The following is a 14289-nucleotide window of genomic DNA, read 5'->3' as shown; positions in this document are numbered from 1 at the left end:
AGGCTCTGCACCCATGTTCCCACCTAGGCATGAGAGCTGGGAAAGGCGTAAGCTCTGTCCCCCTTGGTGGAAATGCCCTCTCTGGCAGTCTGGTCCCTTGCCAGCACTTACCCTCCCAGGCTACCTGCCAGAATCCTAGAAGAATTTTACTTGAAAGCTCATGCAGTTTTCCTAGAAGGGAATGAATGAACTTGGTAAAACGACTGTCAATGAAGACCACCCAAGGAGGGTGGGTGGGTGAAGGGTGATACAGTTTGGGGCGACACTAGGGGACCCAGAACAGGCACCCATTCCTCCTCTTCTAAAGTCCTTCCCGCTACAGTTCAGCTCACAACCTAAGCCGAGTAACAAAGGAAGACCTGAGGTAGCATCAGGAGGACAAACCGACAGCAAGGGACAGAACACTGGTGGGCGCTGGGTGAGCAGCTGACCGCTATGACCTGTGCATGTGGCCGTGTCCTCTCCGTGTGCAGAGGAGAGTTCACAGGCTCTGAGGGTTAGATAATAAGTCACGTGTCTAGAACTGGGTGACGATGTGGAGGTTTCCATCTCCCACCGCTGGCCCTAAGAGGCTGCGCATGGGCCTGAGAGGGAGTTCAGTCACCACCTTTAGATTCACTTTCATAGGAACTAGTGCCATTAGCATGAACCTCCAGGACTCTTGGATCAGAGGGCACCAAAGGAGCACGGGAGAGCCAGCAGCCTGGCACCAGTCTGGAGCTTGCCAGAAATGCACGTTCTTAGCTTCAGTGCTCCCTGTGGTCACAGGTCCTATCAAAAGCGTGGGTGCCTAGTAAATATGAGCGTCTCTGGAAGCCCACACTTGGGCGTGAGACTGACTGGCTAAGCAGCTGGACCACAGCTAGCTGGGTTACTTGGCCCATGACTACCCACAAAGAAGGCCTCAAGCCACAGAGGGAGGGGTGTCGATGTGAAACTGCACCCGAGCTCCCAGGTTTTTCACCACCCCTGCTCTGCTGAAGCATCAGGGCCTGCCTGGGACTCCCTCTACCCTGGCAGCCAGCTCGGGGCATCAGAGGCCACATAGAGAGTGCTGGTGGATTGTCTGGTCCTTCCAGGAGCCTGCCTTCTCCTCCTTATCTGTCTCATGGCCTGATAAGGCACACTGTGTTCTGGAAATCCATTCCTGTTTATGCTGCCTCCCAGCCCAAAGCTACCTTCTTGTGCCCACAAAAGCCAGAGGCTGACTGATTTTTCTGCCTGCCTGCCTTACTTCCAAAGTCCCATGTTTCACTGATGAGGAAAGACCAAAGACATGCTTTTATACACAGAAAGAGAAGACAATGAAGAAGGTTATAGAGAAGACTTGATGGGGACCCTGGTCTGTTTTGGTTGTGGCTGGTTGTGATGCGGGTCAAAGAACTCCCACCTGAACACTCAGGGAGCCAGCTGTGTGACAAAGCATGATTCAGAGATCCCTACTGGAGCTCTGATGAAGATGAATTCTGACAGGCAGCAGGACTTTCGTATGCCAGCTAATAGTACTCCTGGGTAAATGTAAATGCTACAGGACTCCGAAGCCTACACAGTGGTGTGCCATTTAACAAGCATTTATCTCAGGAATAGGCTACATACTGATTGGCCATCTCATCAGATTCTCTCCTTGAATGATGTCATAGCTCCCACTGACTAGCCTAAGCACATTATGGTGCTTGCAAAATTCCCTTGCCTTGCTCATATGTCTAAGATGCACGACTAATTTCTTTAGACCTGTCCTTAGAAGTTAGCTTTATTTTCCTTTCTAGATTGACAGTTTTTTAATATACACAATGTATAGTAAGTAGTACTTCATATATTTTGGTAATGTTATTTCAGTGACATCAGTATTGATCTCATAGAGAGGGAGGATAAAAGCCGGATTTTCTTGTGTGCCATGTATAGGACATGTGTTAAGAAGTTCACATAGACAACAGTTGTATAGCGTCAACTCTAGGGATGACTTGGTTTACCATAGTTGCTCCACACCATTTTGCATCAAAACTTGGATGCCACACGGTGTTGTCTTGTTTCTACGATGGCAGATGTGACCCTGACTACTTCCTTTTGGATTGCCCCCACTTGCCTGTTTTACTTCTGCTGCTAATGTTTCTAGATTTGCCAGGTTTGGGAAGAGTCTTGTCTTGAACTTAGAACCCAGAAATTCATGTTGGAATTGAACATAAACGTTCACCGCTCTGTCTCCTGTCTCATGTCAGGATTACTTGTGTTGACCACTTTTGGCAGAAGTACAAATATCAATAATGAAAAACCATCATCATAACTATTGGCTTCATCAGAGAGTCTGTCCAGCCCTATGATTCAGTCCTAATAAAGTATGAAGGCTGGCCGGGTATGGTGGTGCACACCTTTGATCCCAGCACTCGGGAGGCAGAGGCAGGCAGATCTCTGAGAGTTCAGTGTCAGCCTGGTCTACAGAATGAGTTCCAGGACATCGAGGGTTGATAAACAGAGAAACCCTGTCTTGAAAAAAAAAAAAACAAAATAAATAAATAAATAAATAAAAGATAAAATTAAGAAGGTGGACCTGAAGATTTCATTTGGAGAGGAAAGAGTAATCTGAGCACTTCTATTGATTTGAATGGAATTCACATATCTTGCTTTCATTTTTCCTTTTGAAGTGATATTGACTCAGGGAGGATCAAATTTGGAAGCTGGAGAAAAACTTCTACTACATATGGAATACCATGAACTACAAAACTCCCATCGGTCTTAAGGAAACCAACACACTCTTCTTTGTCTACCAGCATTCAGGCCATGAAAATCCCAGTCCTGAGGCTTCACCCCTGAAACAACTGCATGCCCCTTAATCTTGAAACAACCTCTTAGACTAATCCCACCGTCTCCTGGACCCTCAGCAGCAGCCCTGGGCACCTTTGATTTTTTGGCATCCCCTGCTAGTAGCAGAAGTAGGGTGGAAAAGAGCCCCCCCCCACAGAGTGCCCCAAATGACAGCAGCTCTGAGGGTCCAGGCCCATAGCCCACAGCTTAAAAGTTTTATGGCCACAACAAAATGGCAAATGCAAGGTCTTTCCTTTGGGAAATTCAAACAGAATGTGGCTTAGACACCCCAATGCTTTGCAGCCTCAAGGCACCCAGCCCTCTTTTAAAGTGTTACGTATGTGGCACAGGACCCCTTCCCAAGCCTCTGAGGACTGCATCCCATCTGCTTTTGCTTTGCCCGAGCTGCATAGGAGTGGAAAGGAGACCTGAGCCCGGAACACTCCTCTTTAGAGATATTATGGACTCCTGAGGTCATGGTGCAGGCTGGTACTCAAATCCAGGACCCTGGCCTAGGCATAGGAATTTGAAGTTTGTGTCTGAGCCTGGGCTTCTCCAGAAGCCTGCCTGCCTTCCCAATCCTCTTCCCAAGACAAGAGGTTTTCCCTTTCTCCCGTGGTGTTATCCCAAGTCCTGACACCATGTGTTGGTATCAGCAGAATGCAAGGAAAATGCTCACAATCTGTGACCTATGGGTATGGTTGCAACCCCAGGCCCAGCCCATTGTCTCAGCAAAAAGACATCCACAGAGGCTGTGCGCATCTCCAGTCATGCTTTATTGTTCTGCAGAGGGAACTGCTGTGGCCTGCTCTTCACATCTCCTCTCTCATTGGAACAGAAGTGTCGTAGCCCAGGCCCTCCAGATCCTGCTCCCACCCAGGGATTATAATGTACTCAAGAGGGAGTTGTTGTGTGTGCATGCAGATATGTGTGTATATGTATTGATATATACATATGTATATATATACATATACACATATATATTCTGGCTGTACAGTATTTATAGGTACAGAGAAAAACAAGATAAACATTACAATGATAGCTGAAACCCACCACAATCCAGTTTACTTAGCCAAAGACAAAGAAAGCACCACTTGTCCTCCGAATGGTTGCTAGATTTCTATCAGAACAAACATAGCCACTGGGTGGGATAGATTGGGCTGGAATCAGGGCCTGGGTGGCTAAGGGAAGCCCTGTGTGTTTGTTCAGGGTGTTTGATTTAGGTCAGTATAGTTTTTATAGACCACCCACCATGGGCAAAAAGCATGAAGATACATCTGTACATCTTGCTGCCACTATCAGCTTTGGCCTGGCCTGTGTCGTGGGAATGACCTAATTTACCTGTAGCTATGGCCATGAGTGGCCAATGGCTGCCCACAACTCTAGGGAGTAACAAAGCAAGTGTGGACCAAAGCAAGGGAGTATGGTTAATTGGTGTCTTGGGGATTGAGAAAGAAAGGTTCTCCACCCTTATATCCCAAGCTATCCCAATTCGTCATGTTACCTACCTAGTATGAGCCCATAGGGCCATCCTCAACCTGCCTCATAAAAGTCAGCATCATGTTTACAGAAATAAAATGGATTGTGATCATTGGTGCTTTCCTGTGCTGTACCCCAGCCATTGCTCCAGACCTGTATTCAGGGTCAATGTTGGCCCCAAAGGCAGTATCAGAACCTCATATCCAAACTCAAAAGAACCCTAGCAGCAAGCAAGATGGCTTGGCTTCTTGGTATGCAGAGAGCCCAGGCTGCACAATGCTCTCCACCTTCTTCCCCTTGTCAGCTGCTGGAGATCGAGATACAGTAGGGTATATCTCCTTGGTCAGGTGGGCAGCAGCGGTCTTCTTGCCACTAAGAAGATTCTCTTCTTTTGTGAGAACAGAATGCAGTATGGGGGTGAAGGTGGGTGGAGATACACTCTGTTCCCTTGTGCATGTGCAGACTAGCATTAGGATGTAATCTGACAGGCAGCTGGCCACCTGAGCCTGGCTCTGTCCCTAGGGCTGTCTCCGTTCTTCTTCCCATTCGTTTCTTTGGTAGCAGAGGCCTAGGCAACACCAGTCTAAGGCTCACAACTTGGTTTCAGGGCCAGCTGCCTGAAGTGTGGGGAAAGAGTCCCGGATCTTTGCCACTTCCATGGCACACAAGTGCCCAAAGACTTTGTTGTACCAGTCAGGAGAACGGCCCCTGGGGAGGAAGAGGTAGGCAGATATGAGAAATTGGGTTTCCACTGGGGCCTTTGTCAGGGAGAAAGAAGAAAGGAACTCTCTTCCACAATGGGGCTCACTGACATAGGGCAGAGGCAAGGGATGGACTCAGGGCCAAGAGTGTGAGGCAAGCAGCCCAAGTCTGGTACCTGAGGTCAGCACGACAGATATGAGTGAGGCGAGAGCGGCCAAGGCCACAGGGCTCCATGAGGTACTGGGAAGTAAGCATGAGGGCCCGCACTCCAGACTCTGGCACGGGTTGCTCAGGATCCAGGGACTGGGAGACAAGGAGGCATCCACCACGAGGCAGGTCTGAGCGCCACATCCTGGAACACGGACAGCCAGACCCCATGTTCAGATCCTTGCTGCTGGCTCCTGCCCCACCTTTCTGGTCCCCGAAGCACAGCAGGGTGGTAACAGTAGCCCCTCACCTGAGCACCACAAAGTCACGGCAAGGATGGGGTGCCATGCTGTCAGTGACATAGTGGTACAGCTCCACCCCTGGCATCAGGGCTTCCAGCACCTGGGCCCGCAGTAGGTCCTCATCCCACAGGGCCCGCTCCCTCAGCACACGATGCAGAACCACAGCTGGAGGGGCAGCCACTTCTGTGGATGCCTTCCACATCCTCAGGGGGTGCCCGTCTGGTGCCTACAAGCCAAAAGGGATGAGGTTAGGAACACTGGCAAGGGGAGGGCACTCCAAATTCATGCCAGGCCAGGCCTCAGGCTAACGAGCCTAGAACTCCCTAGCTACTAGGCCTCTCTGATGACAAGCTCTAGATTCAGATAAACAGGCAGACACCCCTGTTTCTCTGTCCTTCTCACATATCTGCTCTTCAGCCTGCTCTAGAGCAAAAGGCAACGATGGATCCCACGCATTTAGATGCTTACTGGGCCTATGATAATGGGAACAACATGTGACATTTCTGGATGCAGGAAAAGAGGGGGTGATTATCCTGAATGGATTTGCCATCAAAGGATTTTGCATGTGCCATATTCTTTGCCAGCTCTCTATCTTAAGCCCATGGTGAAAGTCAGTCATGATCATTCTATCACAGAAAATACCTGGCTCAAAATGCCATTCAAGATTAACATCCCGGAAACAGCAAGGCTACTAACAGAGGGGCACTGTTAGGAGCCACCTCCAGCTCTGACCATGACTAAATGTGGCCTGGGAGAGGTCTTACTTGGGGGTAAGTCAGTCCAGATAGCAGGACAGCACAAACAGAAACAGAGAGTGGAGGTATCACAAGGGGCTTTGCCTGTTCGGGGCCAAAGGAAACCCAGGCATTTCAGGGAGCTATCGTGGTGGCGGTGAGTCTGAAGTAGAACCGTGGAAGAGAACTCAGGAAGGTGTCCACAGAGGGATGCACTGGCCTCATATGGTTTCTGGCTCCTTCAGACACTTGTGCAGCTGGCTGCCATCTTCCAAGTACCAGGCACAGGCCTGGTAAGGTTGACAGAGCAACTCTCTGGGGCAGACCCAGGACTCTCTCCCAGCCTACAACAAGATGAAGAGTGGGGTGCTCACCTTCCTACAAGCCAGCTCTGTGTGCTGGGGCCCTGGCACATTGGTCCAACCCTTGAAGCGTTCTGCAGCATCCCGAAGCAGCTCCTGCACACTCTCTTCCATGTAGAGGCTGAGACTCACCCCAGCAGCCTGTGCCTGCCTGAGCTCAGCCAGAGCTGGTCCGGGGGGGCTGAGTTCAGCTGCACTATATGAACCACACAGTTGCACCACCATATCCTGGGGCACCTGGAAGGGCACACACACATAGACACACTGAGTGGGTGCTGTGGAGAGCAGAGCACCCCTCAAGTGTCAGTGTTAAGAAGACAGTAGAGAGTCACGGCAATGGCCCTGCAGTGGGACAGATAAGAAACTGATTAAGAAGGGTCATGAATTAGAGCCTAGCAGCATGTGACAAGCTGGGCCTCTGCCTGACTTGGAGGCTGTGATGGCTGATCTTGCTTGTCAAGTTGACTAAAACTGGAATCAACTAAAAATCAAGCAGCTGGGCACACTTGTGGAGGATTTTCTTTACTAGATCCTTTGAGGTGGGAAGACCCACCCTAAATTGAGGCCATTTGAGGCCAGAACACCCACCCTAAATCTGGGCCACACCTTCTGGTGGCAGCCCACATGAAAGGACATGTTAGAAAGCCTTTTGCTTTTACACTGCTTGCCCTCACTCTTGCTGGCAAGTTTATCACTCCTGCTGCTGAGGCATCCCTTCCCTGGTATTAGAACCTATTTTAGGATTCCAGCAGAGATCAAAGATGAGCCTCACGGACTGAACAACTACTATGACCTTTCTACTGGGAGGCAGCCATTGTTGGACTAGTCCGACCACAGCCTGTAAGCCATTCTAATAAGCCACATGCACACACGCGCATGCACACACACATGCCCACACACATTCATTCTATCAGTTCTGTTCCTGTAGGGCAGTGGCTCTCAACCTTCCTAATGATGTGATGCAACTCTTTAATACAGTTCCTCCTGCTGTGGTGACCCCCAACCACAAAATTATTTTCGTTGCTACTTCGCAACTGCAATTTTGCTACTGTTATGAATCGTAATGCAAATATTTTTGGAGACAGAGGTTTGCCAGAGGGGTTGCAACCCACAGGTTAAGAACCTGATACAGGGTCCAAAGGTGAGGGCTGATAATTCTCACAATCAGGTGCCATGGCCTTGCCAGACTCACCTGGAAAAGTTTCTTGCAGTCACTGATCATGTGTGACAGGCCCTGGGTGGCAGCCATGTTCTCACTCAAGTCCCTGGGGCCTGGCCGACCAACCAGGCTGCGTTTGCTTTTGATCCTGGAGGGAGAAAGGCAAAGAGCAGGATGGTACCAAGGTGCCAGACAAGATGAGTGAGAGCTGCCTCTTAGTTCTTGGGAAGCCAGCTTGCCAGTCTTGACCATAAAGTCACCTGGTGCCCTTTAGAAATGGCATGCTTCACAGTGTGGAAGGCTAAAACCCCTTGGTACAAGGGTGGGGGTAGCATTAATAGCTCCCCTAGGCTGAACGTCCTGGGAAGCCAAATTTGGGACTGGCCTCTGCATGCGCTACCCGGCTCACCTGGGAGAAGGGCTGTCCTTCTTGGAGACATTGAGGTGGAAGATGGAGGGTGCCAGGCACACTGCTAGGTTGCCAGCTGTCATCTGGTTTTCCTCGGCAGAGGCGATGTCACTTAGGAAGTAGAGCAGGGTCTGTAGCACTTCTCGGTTTTCATCGGGGAGCAGCAAGGTGGCAGCTTGTGCTGCTGCCAACCACTGTTCTTTGGGAAGGACTGCAGGACAGGAAGGGCAGAAGGGCCTTCTTTATTTCTCCAGAAGCACCAGCAGCAAGCTTCTTGTTTTCCAGAATGTACAAGGCCCGACAGTCTCCAAAGAAAAGGGTCAGGATGGGCTCTGGCGGCTAGCTCAAGCACTGCTCTGATATTCAGGGCAGCTTTTTGGAAGGTCCTTTCCTCAGGGCCTCAGTCTACCCTACCAAAAATGGGTTTGAGGGAGAGTAGAATGTGGTCCCTTCTCCAAGCATCTTTTCAAATTCAGAGAGTGAATGTTCCCATGAGCTTATGTGGCCAGCTTCCAGGTTTGCTTCCCACAAGCCCTCAGGATCAGGCAGGCTGAGTGCATGGCAGATTGATAAGGAGGGGTACAGGGGACTTACGCTGATAGATCTGCAGGAAAGTGGTGGTGAGCTTGCTGGTGAAAATGGGCTCAGGCAGATCCCGGAAATACTGCTTCAGTAGGTCAGCCACATCATAGGCCGACTGGCCCTCATAACAGACGTTGTCAGGGGAGGTCTCATTCATTTGGCGCAGGCTCTGGATCCTGGACTTGACCCCAGACTTGCGGAAGATGCCCACCTGACCCATTGAGAGGAAGGAATAACGTGATATGCAGAGGAGAAGGGAGACTGTGAGGGCAGCCCAGGACTGGGGTGGCAGGAACATAGGCCATCTTGGAGACCAGGGAGCCTGGCAGGCTTCCCGATGGGCTCAGCAAGTCCAGAGAGAAAGTTGTTTACAGCCTGGTGCCAAAGAGAAAGATAGCTGTCATGGGGATGAGAATGAACAGGTGGCCTTAGGCTAAGGCAGGTCCTGAGAGTAGGGGGACTGCAAAGCCGGGGGCAGGAAGAAGCTGCCCCAAAAGTGGGCAAAAGGCTCCAGCCATAAAGAAAGGAAGGGAGCTTTGGCATCATCCCTGCTGAGCCTTGCGAGGGAAGGAAAGGTTTCTGGAGAGTAGTCCAACCCAAGAGGGAGGGCAGAACAGTCAGCCTGGGGCCTTGTCACCTCCCAACGCCACTTCTTTGCAGGCTTCCTGAGGACTACTTACCTGATCTAGGCACTGGCTCCGTAGGTAGCGCATGGCTTGCTGGATGCTTTGGGGCAGAGGCTGGCCGGTGCGCTGCACATGAATGAGGGGTGGTACTCCAAATACATGGTGCCCCCGGTAGTCTGGGGTCTTATTCCTTTTCATAAACTTGGGCACTGACCTGTTTGGGGGTTAACAAGCGATCAGGAAGGGAGATCTCGGTTTGAAGGCTATCAATCATCTAGAAATGAGAGGAGTAGCAAACACAGTATGTCCTCGGAAGCCACATTCAGTGAGCATCTGCTTTAGCCTCAGCCTGCAGAAGCCACAGGAACAAAGGTGCCCTCATCGATAATTCATGTGGCCAGCGGTAGGTCTTGAACTTAGAGGAAGAGCCGCTAGGAAAGGAAAATACACCTACTAGGTCAGAAAGGCCTTCCTAGAGGAGGTGGTAAGTCAGCCGACTCCTGCAGGACAGAGTGGTGTCCCACGGAAGCAATAAGGCAAAGGCAGAGGACAGCAAGTGCAGAGGCAAAAAACACTCAAGAGAAGAGCGACGAGTCCCACAGGCGATCATGACCCTGCTTGGGAAAGGCTGACAAAAGAGCCAGAAGGACGGGGCCACCCCAGGACATGAGAGGATCATGAGAGAAAGGAATTGACACTGGGAAGCCATGAGGCTGCTTATTTACTCAATACACGACCACCAAAGTGTACTTTAGGACAATCTCACTGATGGTGGCACGGAGGCTGGGATGGAGAAAGGACAGCTGGAAGACCTGGGGATTTCCAGACCACATCTATCCTTACACGACCCTTTCAGCCTCCTGGAACAGTATCATTCCACTGGCCTGTGGGCTCAGCCTGCCTGTATATCCTGCCTCTGGGCTGTGATCCCAGGACATAGAGCCTAGGAAAGTCCATAGCTTCTGTTCTGCATGGCTCAGGAGACACTCACCAGACCCAGGCCTGTTTGTGGGGCACAGTGTACTTCTCCATGAAGCCAGTGAGCCGCAGCAGCGAGCCCTTGTGAAGCAGGTTGATCTGGCCCGCAAACTGCCGGTTGATCTCCAGCGACTCTGAGTTGAGGCTGGGGCGGTGGGAGTTCTGGAAGCTGTGCCAGCGGAGTTTCCTGAGGTGAGAGGGGCAAAGAGCATCAGAGACACAGTTTTGCTAACCCTTAGAAAAGGCATGTCCTTTTGGCTCCTTTTTATCTATCCCCAAGGAAAGGAAGTACAGGGAGGTGGAGACACATTGAGTACTACTACGGGGCCTTGGGATGGCAAAAGTTTGCTTTCAGCTTTTAGGTCATCAAGGGTTCAAGAAGCTCTCATGGAGGATGGCACCAAGCTCAGACCCATTTAGTCCCCAAAAGGCAGTACTGGTTTCTACCTGTTCTAAGGCTACTGTGGCAAGAAACATTCTTCATCAAAACTGAGGCAAAGAGGTCATCTTTAACACCCCTGTTGCTAAGATGAGGAGAGCAAGGCCAGAAGAGGCAGCATTTCCTCAAGGCCACACTACGGTTAGATCCTGTACTGAGCATTCAGGGCTCCACATTCTTAAGCTCTGTCTCCTTTTCTCTTGGGACAGGCTGTCTGGAAATGATCTCCTGACCACGCCCCCCCACCGAACTTTCCCCTGGGCTTTATGACTAGGAAAGGACAGATAGAAGGCAGAGACTGAGAAGGGACTCCACCCCCATCTTTACCCCAAACTCCCACCTGCACGGTCTGGTAAGTGAGGCCCCAACACCTGAATCACGTCGCTCACGGGGCACTGATGCTTGGAGTCCTGCTTGGGCTTCTGCAGCTTCTACCTCATTCATGGAGTTGCCACTGCTGTCAAGTTCGCTGGAGGAAACAGCAGTGTCAGAAATGGAGTGTCCTTCTTCCACAGACAGGCTGGAGGCAGAAGCAGGCTCAGCAGCCAAGTTTGCTTCTTGCTCATGGTCCTGGGCCTGGGCTGGAGCCGTAGCCTCGGCCTGTACCAATGGCTCTACCACAGCAGGGGCCTGAGCCAGTATTATCAGTGGGACTTCCTCCTTAGCTTGGGGTGGAAACTCTCTGAGGACTTGAGACTCTGCCTGGGCTAGATCTTCATCCTGGCCTTCCACCTCAGCTGTGGCAATTTCAATGGATGAAGCAGCTTCTTCCTCTTCCTCCTCTTCCTCTTCCTTATCTCCAGGCCTCAGGTCCGGGTACATGGTCTGAGACCAGAGCTCTACCCGTTGCTGCAGCCCCCACACGTGCTCCAGGATGTCATCTAGATGGGCATAACTGCCTTCGCCCTCCTCATCTCCAGCCTCAGCCTCGGCCTGGAAAGGCTCAGCTGGGTACAGCTCAGGCAAGTTGTCGTAAGTGCTGGCATGGCTGCCTGTGGAACCACAGGAGCCCCGGCGCCCTTCATAGCCCCAGCACCTACCTGGCTTCCAATCTGCCAGGTGATGGCCATCATCTGGACAAAGACTTTCAATGGACAGAGAACGAGGGAATGTGCCTGGTTTATGGTCTCCGGGCACATGCACCAGGCAGTCATGCCGGCGAACAGGCTGAGGATGCCGGAATGTGGCTATGGGCCAAGCCTCCCAGGCCTTCTGCGTCTCACCTTCTCTGCCCCGGGCTGAAGTAGTGGCCCTGTTCTTGGCCCTGTAAAATCCAGCTGAGAGAAAGCCACGGCAACTGCGGAAAGAAGAAGCCTTGGTGGCCTTTTCTGAAGTGGCCAGGCGTTGCTCAGGCTCTGTTTGCCGATTGTCACCCTTTTCCTTCCTCCTTAGAGATTCAAGGTGCTTGAGGAAGCTTCGAGAATAATGCTTCTTTACTTTGTCTTGAGCAGCCTCCTGGCCCTGGGTGGGACTAAGGAAGGGCTGGTTACTTGGGATGGCGACACGATCTAGCAAGGCCAGGTCTGCTGACTCTGGTGAGAGGCTCACAGAGATGGCTGGCAGGGAGGCAGCACTAAGCTCAGTGAGGACACTTTCACAGCTCGAGGTCCCCAGAAGGCTAGGGCTTGGTGGGGCCAGCAGGGCAGAAGAGCCCATGGGAGACCCACACTTGCTTTCCTGCTCAAAGGCCCAGTGGCTGCTGATGGTGCATTGTTCTTCCTCTTCAGAGTCTTCATCCTGGGGAGGCATCATAGAGAGGGGTCACAGAAGCCCGACAGACAAGTACCAGCTTGTGCCTTACTCTGCTTCCAAATGCTTTAGGGTGGAGCAGGGTGAAGAGCTTTGCTTTCTGGGAGAGGGCCTGGCCTGCGAATGGAAAGCTGGCTCTGGGGGTGTTGTAGGAAACCAGGACTCACAGCCAGTCTAGATGTATGATAATGGTTATCTAACCCGCTACCGCCATTTCACAGACAGGAAATCCCACAAATCAGAAGCTATTTGCCCAGCATCATGTACTGTCATGGCTATGTCAGTGGCAGAGATTCTTAAATATTTATAGGTTGTAGTCTTAGATTAAAATAACGCTCTCTAAGAACTGGAGAGGATTTTAGATTTTCTGATCCATTTTCTCCTTGGCAAGGTGAGGAAACTGAGACGCACACAGGGCACTTAGTACTCAGTGACAGAAATGCCCCCAGGCCAGTGATCTGTCAGTGTGGCTATCCTACCTGACTGCAGGCCTCTGGTGGGGAAAGCTCCAGAGGACACCAACAGGACTTGTCCCCAGGAAACAATGAAGCCACGAGGCTTACTTTTAAGGCCACGTACAGATAGAGGCCTTATGGCTTCTATAAGAAATGGACAAGTTGGAAAGGCTTTAAACAGGTATGAATCCAGTCCCTTAACTGTAGTGATGGAGAAAATGAGGCTATGGACCAAGGAAGTAAGATCTTAGGTGGTAAGGCTGTGGTAACCCTGACTTCTAAGACCATAGAGGCCATGATCTTTCTGCCACATTGTCCAGTCTCTTCTCCCATTCAAGGAATTTTAGCCATGACAAACAGAACAGTAGTGGTTTTCTTCTTAAGTGAGTGCATTTCTCTAAAGAATGCTATCACTGTGTCATGTGATTGACAAACAACGGAAGGGAGTGGTGGTTTGAGTAGGGGGTGGGGTCAGGTATGAGCCAGGGTACTTGTTCCCACATGGTCCTATAGGGGAAGCTCCTCAAAACCCTAACTGAGCTCATAGGGCCTGCAGTATAGGAAATCTCTGCATCTCCACCCCCCATGCTAGAGACCCTGAACTCCTTGGATAAGGGAGCTTGTTCACAAATGCATGTTCTAGGATTTTCTCAAGTGCTGGGAGACCACAGACCTCGCCCCTTGCCGGGATTCACCTGTTTGCATTGAAAATGAACCTCGAGCTTCATCGAAGCACAATTGTTCAAGGTCATCAGCCTCCTGCAACACAAAGTAGGTGTTCACCCAAGGTTCCCAACTCCCCAGAGGTTGGCATAGCCTACCGAGACACTTTCAAGATGCCATCCACCATTTCCCATGGTCTAAAGCATGGTGCTGGCGAGATTAAAGCACTGTCCTCCAGGTACTGATGGATATAGAAACAAACTACTGCAGGTGGGATCAGTTTGAGAAAAGAGCATGCGGAAAGCACAGAGACACACAGAGGATGAGACCCGTAACTTTCAGGAAGAGATGCAGTACAGTCAAAGAAGGCTTCCTGGAAAGCAGAGGGGGCATTCTGAGGATAAGAGAAGCAGGGGCACCTATTCTAGACTTCTACAGGAGCCTGTCACAAGGTAAAGAAGGGCACAGTCAGTCAGCAAAGAAACTCGTGGGAGAGGATGTGATCAAAGTTAAAGGAGGGCAAAAGAAGGATGGCAACATCATGCTGAAAAGGTTTTGTACCTTTGCATATAGGCAGTGGCAGATTTTAAAGAGGGGAAAGTACCCACCTAGAGTTTTAAAAAAAACTGATTCTGGTAGCTATAGGGAGGATAGCTTTGTATGGGAGGAGGAGCAGAATACAGAGGCTAGCCAGCAAGGTGACT

At 50.8% G+C, this 14289-nt stretch overlaps 1 protein-coding gene and 1 pseudogene across 2 annotated transcripts in view; both read right to left on the bottom strand.

Moving 5' to 3' along the window:
* Positions 1 to 2187: 2187 nt before the first annotated feature.
* LOC119804281 lies at positions 2188 to 4748 on the bottom strand (annotated as a pseudogene).
* Stard8 (StAR related lipid transfer domain containing 8) overlaps positions 4720 to 14289 on the bottom strand; it is a 76118-nt gene continuing 66548 nt past the window's right edge. For both annotated transcript variants that reach the window (XM_038317171.1, XM_038317172.1), the window contains 11 exons: positions 13618 to 13681; positions 11059 to 12455; positions 10293 to 10466; positions 9356 to 9515; positions 8688 to 8886; positions 8094 to 8304; positions 7718 to 7832; positions 6538 to 6762; positions 5438 to 5655; positions 5156 to 5332; positions 4720 to 4986 (listed from right to left, as the gene is read on the bottom strand). In XM_038317171.1, the coding sequence (XP_038173099.1) occupies positions 4869 to 4986; positions 5156 to 5332; positions 5438 to 5655; positions 6538 to 6762; positions 7718 to 7832; positions 8094 to 8304; positions 8688 to 8886; positions 9356 to 9515; positions 10293 to 10466; positions 11059 to 12455; positions 13618 to 13681 (3058 nt within the window). In that variant the 3' untranslated portion in view covers positions 4720 to 4868. The remainder of the gene's footprint in view (positions 4987 to 5155; positions 5333 to 5437; positions 5656 to 6537; positions 6763 to 7717; positions 7833 to 8093; positions 8305 to 8687; positions 8887 to 9355; positions 9516 to 10292; positions 10467 to 11058; positions 12456 to 13617; positions 13682 to 14289) is intronic.

Source organism: Arvicola amphibius, chromosome X (genome assembly GCF_903992535.2).
Source record: "Arvicola amphibius chromosome X, mArvAmp1.2, whole genome shotgun sequence".
NCBI lineage: Eukaryota > Metazoa > Chordata > Mammalia > Rodentia > Cricetidae > Arvicola > Arvicola amphibius.
The sequence above is the reverse complement of the archived record's forward strand: the minus strand, read 5'-3'. Positions and strand labels throughout refer to the sequence as shown.